The sequence below is a fragment of the Sinocyclocheilus rhinocerous genome, unplaced genomic scaffold (assembly GCF_001515625.1).
Source record: "Sinocyclocheilus rhinocerous isolate Xijiao unplaced genomic scaffold, SAMN03320098_v1.1 scaffold1251, whole genome shotgun sequence".
Classification (NCBI taxonomy): Eukaryota; Metazoa; Chordata; class Actinopteri; order Cypriniformes; family Cyprinidae; genus Sinocyclocheilus; species Sinocyclocheilus rhinocerous.
In genome coordinates, this window is record NW_015636566.1 from 94,221 (window position 1) to 103,430 (window position 9,210).

The 9,210-nt window shown below is 35.9% G+C and overlaps 1 protein-coding gene across 1 annotated transcript in view; it reads left to right on the forward strand.

Moving 5' to 3' along the window:
* The window catches only part of LOC107747990 (neurotensin receptor type 1-like), a 34,776-nt gene extending 27,247 nt beyond the window's left edge, over window positions 1-7,529 (forward strand). Inside the window, exons 3-4 of the mRNA XM_016562641.1 lie at window positions 10-94; window positions 7,090-7,529. Of these exons, the coding sequence (XP_016418127.1) occupies window positions 10-94; window positions 7,090-7,339 (335 nt within the window). The 3' untranslated portion in view covers window positions 7,340-7,529. The remainder of the gene's footprint in view (window positions 1-9; window positions 95-7,089) is intronic.
* Window positions 7,530-9,210: the final 1,681 nt, after the last annotated feature.

Sequence of the window (9,210 nt, forward strand, 5' to 3'; positions counted from 1 at the left end):
GCTCCACAGGTGCCGTGGTCATTGCTTTTGTGGTGTGCTGGCTGCCATATCATGCCCGAAGACTAATGTACTGCTATATCACTGAATGGACACCGTAAGTTTCAATTCAAAGACAACTCAAAACTGTAAAACTTTCGATTTGCATTCTCTTACTGGACAAGTACACAAGCACACATGAAGCACAAAAATGCATGACAGGTCAAAAGACTCTTCACATCGACCAGGGAGAACTCAGGAAGCAGGGCAGGAACCAACTCGACAAACACAGACAAGGCAACAGGGGAGACAAGAGATAAACACAGATCAAAAGAAAGAACTCGCAAAACAATGACTAGGGAGGATAAACAAGAAATAAAACAAAGGGGAAAAATTTATAAAAAGTTCTAGAAATATTTAACTGAGACTTATGAAAACAAAGAGGATAACAAAAGGGAAAAAGCTGAGAATAAATGACTAGAACTAATCAAAAGGTTAAGAACTAAAAAATAAAGAACTAAACCACAAGACTAGAACTAGGCTATTAACTAAACTCAGGAACAAATAAAAACTAGAATTTAACAGGAGGGAAAAAACAAAACCAGACTGGATGCAAAACACTAACAGGCAAACTCCAACAAGACACAAGCAAGGAGAATGCACATGAAGCTCACACAAAACGCAACAGCAAAGACCAGCGGGAAATGAGTACAATATAAAGGGATCAGAGCACACGAGGATCAGGTGAACACAATTGGACAAACAAGGACTAAACAAGGGGGCGTGGTGATTGAAAATGAGGTGGCAGGACAAGAGAAGCGCATGGCCAACACAAACAAAGACACAGCCATGTGCTCAGGCTCAAAATAAACAAAGATACATAAACAAAGACAGGACAGACAAGACTGTCAGGGCAGGATCCTGACATGCTGTGTTTTTAAGAGACAAAGTTGCTGAAGTCCAAGAGCTTCTTATAAATAACATAAAGAAACTTATAAAAAAGAATAGTTATAGCCTATAGCTAGCTCACCACAAACTATAGCTCCACATATCAATGCTTTGTTCTGGGCAGCACCTACCAACAGCAGTGCACATAAATCATGATGCATCTGGCTGTGGTAGTGACTTCTAGGAGTTTTCTTCAATGATTTAGTGCCGGATCGATAAATCTGTGCCATGTGCTCCAACACTCAGCTTATAATTCATATAGAGCAGCACTACATACATGGTGCAAACTAGTCTGAACAGTTTGTCAGCTTGTACATGTGATTTTTATCAGTGGCTGACTGCACACAGATTTATGCTGTGGTGAGCTTCCTCAAGCATATGCTGATAAATGATGAGACGTTTTTATGATTCAGTGCACATGTCACCTCATTGGAAGACCAGTGTCCAGAAAAACATGGCATTTGAACCCCTGCTGAAAAATGTTTGATTTTGATAATAATTACAACTAGATTTAGAAATATGAGTGGTGCTTGCCTATTCAAAACTAGTTTAGATTAGACAGCTCAGACCCCTTTCTTTGTAATTCTAGAGGATTTTAGAAAATAATTATATTGGGTTTTTGGTGTGGAGTTTTGTCATTCACAAGGTGAAGAAACTTTTTGTAATACCCCTCTGCTTAGCAAGCCACACAATTTAGTTATCAAACCAAAGATTTAAGGCAACGTATATGCCAAAATGCAATACTGTCAGGTGTTTGTTCAAATCCTTAACCCTAAATATGAACAGTAACAATAGTAATGCTTGTCCACAAAATGAAATACATGATTAAGGATAGGTATGAGATCTTACATTTCGGCTGATGTATTGATTGCAAAGGTTACATTTTTTATAGCGGAAGTCCTTTAATATGTGCCGGTGAGATGAGGTAGTGCTTGATGTTGTAGTGCGTTTGATGTTTTAGTAAAGCAGAAAAAAACTGAAGATGAGGAGTGAAGATATGAGAGGAATCGAAGATGTTATGGGAGGCAGCATTAAGGTTTTCATAAAGAATCAATATGATGGCAAATGTGTCAAAATAAAAATGTGGATGTTATGGATGAATACGAGCCTCCTAATGTCAATCTACCAGTTTATTTTTATTTATTTAAGGTCTTTTAATTTATAAGAAAACTATGAGAAGAGATTAGGACATGCGAGTCTTGCATGCATGTATTTCAATATTACAAACTAAACTGCTGCAGAATAACTCTGGTTGCTGTATAATATTCTCAACCTCCTATACAGCCACTGAATTCATTCATCTTTCATTAAAATCACAGAAAAAGGAGAGATCAGTGTGTCAGATTTATGATTCTTCCCAGTCTAAGTGCTGTTTAGCTTTTTCTCATGCAGGGCTCATCATCATTGTTGCCTTAGGGAAAACAAAAGCTTCACCCAGATGACTAAATAATTATTATCTTTAAAGATGCATTGCATATGAATTATTATACTCATTATTCATACTTTAAAGGACTTCAAGTTTAAATAATAGTTTTCATATTTTAAATGCATTTATGAAGTGTCTTGTGAAGACTGAATTTATGATAAAAGCATTACATTTTAAATAAAATACAAGTGTAAAATGCATATATGGAGAGCTAAAGGGCAGACATCAGTCTCATAAGTCATCAGAGCCAAACTCTTGTTTCCTAAGCCATATGATGAGTTTTTTTCTTTCCTCTGCAGGGTTTCAGAAATATAGCTAGTGCTTTTTATTAGCAGATGAATGGGCAGATATTAAGGTCATTAAGGTCAGGCATTGTTACTAGCTTAGATGGCATGGACACAGACTGTTTATAAAATGCCTGATGTATGTTCCACACAAAAATTGTAAGAGCTTTTAGAAAACATCAAGTCCTAATTTGATTGGCTGGGGTACAGATTTTTATCAGCCCCAAGGGAAAGTTGAAAGTTTTGTTTACAAGGTCCCAGACTGCTACAATGAGGACTATCAAGGAAAAAATAGTTTGTAAACGCTTTTAAGGATTGTGACAATGAATCTTAATACCCTTGATGAACTAAAAGAGATTCATAGTGTTTCTGTCTTCTGTGGATATGCTACATATCATAATCCTGATGTGATCAAATATTACAAGGATAATGTATTATGAATATGACGTCTACAAAGTGTAGTCAAAACCCAATTTCCTTTTTTTGTGTGTGATGACGAGACAGGAGCCCAAGGGATATAAGATTGTTCATGAGATTGCACTGGGGCAGGTCAAACGCAACCTTCATTTGAAGCATTTCACATTAATATTACTCACATACACTCAAATCTCGATGCAAAATCTTCCTTTTTTCTCTCTCAGCCATTCCTGGAAAAATTGCTCTCTCTTTCAGCACAACAAAACATTCAAAATAATTACATACAGCACATCAAAGGCATCACAAACAAGCAGATTTCAATTTACATGGGACATAGCATACACATAAACATTTTATGTACAAAAATTTAGGGTTAAAATTAGTGAGATTTTTTTCCAATGTATTTGAAAGAAAGTCACTTATGCTCACAAAAAATGCATTTATTTGATCAAAATATTTCAAAAGAATGTTCAAAAGAACAGCATATATTTTAAATAGAAATCTTTTCTCGCAATGTAAATGTCTTTACTGTAACTTTTCAACAATGTTTGGTGCAAAGGTGCATCCTTGCTGAATAAAAGTATTAATTTATTTAAAATATTATATGACATAATAGATAAGGATTTCTGAATGTTGTAGGGAAATTAAGACAGAGAGAAAAAGCATGTTTTAGGGGAAAGATAAAATAGATATGAACTAACCATGAGTCATCTACAGCCATTAGCAAAAATTGCTTCCGGTTTAATAAAATATTTTTATGTAGTGCAATAATGGAGAGAGAAGTAAAGCTGAACACTGAGATTTCTTTGAGAGCTGAGTAGCAAACTGAATTTACTGAATTTATAAGTACACCATATAGCATGATGTGTGTCTGTGTGTTATTTTATGTAAAGGGGAAAAAGGATCGGTTGAATGAAGATCATTGTCATCATGTTTGTTTATACTAGGGCTGTCAATAGATTAAAATGTTTAATCAAATTTAAATCAAATTATTTTTTAATCAAATTAATCACACCCTTTTTCTGTGATTAATCGCGATTAATCACACACTTCATGAAATTAAGCATAGACCATTTATCTTGTTCCAAATGTTTATTTTTTCATTATTTGCTATATCCAGCAAAGTAAACCAAAAGATTGAATGAAGATTCTCAAAAATCTGTATTTTCTGCAAGCTTTTTTCAAGATAAATTTAGATGTCTTTCCAAAAAAGGACACTTAGAAACTCCAAAAGGACACCAAAGAACCAAATGATATAAGGAGCCCATATAAGCACATATATGAAAGAAAAGAAAATGCTTTAAAAAATCAGAATTGTACAGTATGTGTACAGTGCAAAAGCAAGGAGCTTTTTTACATTTTAGAGAAGTCAAGTTACGATACCGAACAGGACCACATGGAGATGCCAAAAACTCCTAAACCACCGCCTGCTGATTGCATATATCTACTACAGTACACTGATCCATTCAGAATAACTAAACACAGCAACATACACATGACAAATCAAAACATTATCGTGAATGTGTGGAAACAACGTGAATGTACGGAAATGTCTGTGCCTGTGTATAAATACAATCTGCGATCAGTGAGTCAAGAGCACTCATACATGCATTATTATAACGGACTCACGCCTGCTTACTGTACGATTCCTGTACGCCACCACAATCGTCTATACCTTTATTGCAGTCTTCATTCATCAAAACTTTACTAGCGAGACACTGGTTATCCAGTCGAAAACATCTAGTTTTCGCCTCATCTCTGTTGTGGTGGGATGTGTTGACAATCCGTTCAGTCTGTACTTGACACACATACTACACATGCTCGCGCTCTTCAGAGACAATCACACAATATGACAGAGCTCCTGTTTTAAAGCGAAACACACTGAAATAATTCACTGAAAACTCTGTTCTCTCTGCAATCTCTGATGTAATCAGCCTGGTTTCCTTTATATTAGCGCTGTTTTGGACAGATTGTTTGAATGCATTCGCTTACTGGATCATTGGACTGAAAACTTTCCCGGAGTTTAGCAGCTTAAAATGATCTGATCGCAAACAGAGAAGCAAAATTGAGTTAAAGTTTTTTTTTTTTTTAAGTAATTTTGCTTTAATTATTTAAAATTACAAATTAATCGCATGCGTTAACGTTGACAGCCCTAGTTTATACCCACAGAATGTGACGTAAAAAAGACCCTATTTTTATCAGCAATTAAACTGCACAGATGAAAGACATGTTTAAAATGAACATTTACCCACCTTCATAATGGCAACTCTTTTCTATGTAGTTGCAATGAATGGGGACTGAAGCTTTTAAACTTCAAAAATAATAATTAAAGTCGCAAGCAACATTGAAAGTGCCCTCACACCCGGAGCCACCTCCACCCGGTGGCCATAGGAAAATAGTGAACAGTGGGCAATATGCATTTAAAGTGGAAAATATAGGAGGAATATATCAAAGTCATTTATATAGGCCAGGAGTTTTACCAAACAAGTGAAGTTTGCTGCAGATTGAACTTAGTATGTTTGAGTTAGTGTAAAACATGACATATCCTGTTTCCAACAGGTGGCTCTACGATTATAACTGAATATTGGCCTTTAGATGTTTTCAGGCCAGGACTCTTATGAAATGTGTGAAGTTTGGGTCAGATTGGACATTGTATGCATGAGTTAGAGCAACTTCCTGTTTCATGGTATTAATAGCCTGCTTTGGCACTTAGTAATTGTTGCTAGCATGTTTGAGCATGTTTAACTCTCAATAACTTATTTTAGTGTGTTGCTAATAGTGCATCACAGTGTTAAACATGACACTTCCTGTTGATAGTAGATGGAGCTGTGACTATAACTGAATATTGGCATGTAGATGTGTTCAGGCCAGGACTCTTATCAAACGTCTGAAGTTTGGGGCAGATTGGACATTGCATGCCTATATATTACAGCAACTTCCTGTTTTATTGTATTAATAGCATGCTTTATCAAATAAGCTAAGTGTTGCTAACATGCTTTACTATGTTTCTAGCATGTTGCATGTTAAGTTTGGGGCAGATTGGACACTGCATGCCTACAGCAACTTCCTGTTTCATTGCATTAATAGCATGTTTTAGCACCTAGATAAGTGTTTCTAGCATATTTTAACATGTTTCTAGCATGTTGCTAGCCTATTTAGCACTTGCTGATGCTTTATTATATGTTGCTAGGAGTCCATAACAGTGTTAAACATGTCACTTCCTGTTGCCAGCAGGTGGTGCTATGACTATAACTGAATATAGGCATGGACATGTGTTCAGGACAGAACTCCTGTCAAATGTGTGAAGTTTGGGGCAGATTGGATATTGTTTGCCTGAGTGACAGCAACTTCCTGTTTCATGGCGAAACATCAAACTTTGTCAGGCTGCCAGGGACACGCCCTTCGAGGCAAACTCAAGATCTTCACAATTTAGCATCACAAAGGCCTTATGACTACACTCACCAAATTTGAAGATGCTCCAATTAAAACTGTAGGAGGAGTTTGATAAAGTACAAGCCCTGAACATGGAAAAATCTGTACAAAAATCGTAGAGGAAATTCAAAATGGCTGACTTCCTGTTGCGTTTAGAACTTCATTCCAAGAGGTATTGGAATTCATTGAAATTTTATAGGTGGTGCTATCAAGCCATTTTGCCACGCCCAATTCTGAAACCCATATCAGATGTAAATTTTCACAAGCTCTGATGTGTGTGCAGCGTTTCGTGAGTTTTCGAGCATGTTTAGGCCCTCAAAAATGCGATTCACTTTGGAGAAGCAGAAGAAGAAGAAACAGAACTATTCCAAGAGGGTCCTCGCACCATTGGTGCTCGGGCCCTAAATAAATTATAAAATTACAAATTGTAATTGTAACAGAATTTTAAATTTTTGGATAAATCATTACCTTTACATTGTTTTACAATAATATATTGATTTGGTAACACATTTTATTCAAAAATTCTGATTCTGGTTCCAATAAAAAAAATATTTTTATATGCATGATAATGCTGTACCAACAAACTGTATTTTTTCTCATCCACAGTGCTCTCTTCGATTTCTACCACTACTTCTACATGTGCACCAATATGCTCTTTTATGTCAGCTCGGCCATCAACCCCATCCTGTACAACCTCGTCTCAGCCAATTACCGGCAAATTTTTTTTTCCACACTTCGCTACCTAATCCTGCCATGCCGCCATAAGAAACAGAAGCGTGTTCTCACCAGACACTCTATCAGCATCTGCAGCAACCAGACCTTCTCCACCAGTGTCATCAAAGAAACCATTTACTGAATGCTGTCAAGATTCAGCCATTCCATTTCTCTGTTTCACTCAGCCAAGGAGAGACCACTGAAGTGAAGAATGTTTTCATATTGAGTTATTATTACAAAAATTCATTATGTCCATGCAACTGAATCACCATATGAAGCTTATAAATGTTGCAGAACTGGCAACAGACACTTATAATGTTTATGGGAGGAAATGTAGCACCAAATACACACAAAAAAACAATGTGCCGAAACAGTGTAAATACAAAAAAAAAAGTAAATAAAATAAAATAAGCTAATGTATATCCAGATTATTTCTCATTCAAAATATGAAATAAATCCATCTTGGTGAGTGAAAAGAGAAAAATATTATGAAGGGAACAGACTGCAGACAGTCTCTATTGTATACACAGAGTCTTTATATCCATGTTATGTAATTTACCAACACTGGAACAACTGTGAACACAAGGACATACACCTTTTTTTTATTATTTCATTCACTGGCGCACATCAGGGGCTTTCAAAGCAGAGGCTGCTATTGTCAAAGAAGTGACTCTTGCTCGCAACACACCAAGACATTGTCGCCATTCCGTCACCTTAGCAACAGTGTATGTGTAAAAAAGGCAGCGCTCTTGTGTGCAAACTGGAGAAGAGTGCAGGATGACGGGCATAAATGATTCTCTCATTCTAAAGTAGCTTCATTTAAACACTGCCATGTTCTGCAGAGATTTGCAGAGAGAGAAGGGAGAGTCTTCAGATTGCAATGATAGAATGTGTAACAGGCTCACTGGAAAAACGTGCCTCTACCTAAACATAGAATTCACTGTAGTTTCCAGCTGAAATGAACACAATCGGCAGTAAAACAACTATTTTTATTCCTTTTTACACAAATTATGATTACAGGGGCAGTTTATTTCACAAATGCTTTGTTACCATTATCAGTTAGGTTTAGGGCTTAATAAAAGCTTTTTATCTACAACAAGTAGTGCAATAATGGAGAAAGAAGTAAAGCTGAACACTATGATTTCTTAGAGAGCTGAGCAGCAAACTGAATCTGCAAATAATTTGAATTTACTCATGCACACCATATAGCATGATGTGTGTTTGTTTATTACTTTATTTAAAGGGGAAAAAAAGCATTGGTTGAAAAAAGATCATCGTCATCATGTTTCTTTGTACCCACAAAAAATAAAAAGATCTTAATCTTATCTTTTGGTAAACCATTACCTTAACATTGCAATAATATATTTATTTATTAAAACATTTTTATTCACAAAATTCTGATTCAGTTTCAAGTTAAAACATGCAGAAAAAAGTGAAGTAAAAATAATTTTATACTATAGGTATATAGTATACCACTTTAGGTGGTACAATATTTTCAAACGTGATAGAGCATTAACCTTTTAGCAATACTCACCAGAACATTTCATTTCCATTGCTGCGATACCATTCCATTGCTTGTTAAATTCAGGGTCATCTGTTTTGGGGAAAATTGAATGCGGTTTTAACATTACTTAGTGGACATTTCACTTTGAATGTGCCACAAAAATTGCAAGAGGCAAATTAATATAATTTTGCATACACAGGCATGGATTTTCAATGAGCCTTGGTTGAGAATATGTGTCGCTGAAGGAAAACGGAAAAGCAGCACACAATAAAAGTTCAGCTCATCCCTTTTAAACTCTGTTCAGACTTGTGGACACTTTTGATTTTAGCTTTATATCAAACTCCCATAAGTCACAGGGAACCATTTAGAGAGAGCTGCATGGACCAGAATAGTAGACAGAGGGCCTGTGACAATGATAATAATAATACAGGTGCATCTCAATAAATTAGAATGTCGTGGAAAAGTTCATTTATTTCAGTAATTCAACTCAAATTGTGAAACTCGTGTAT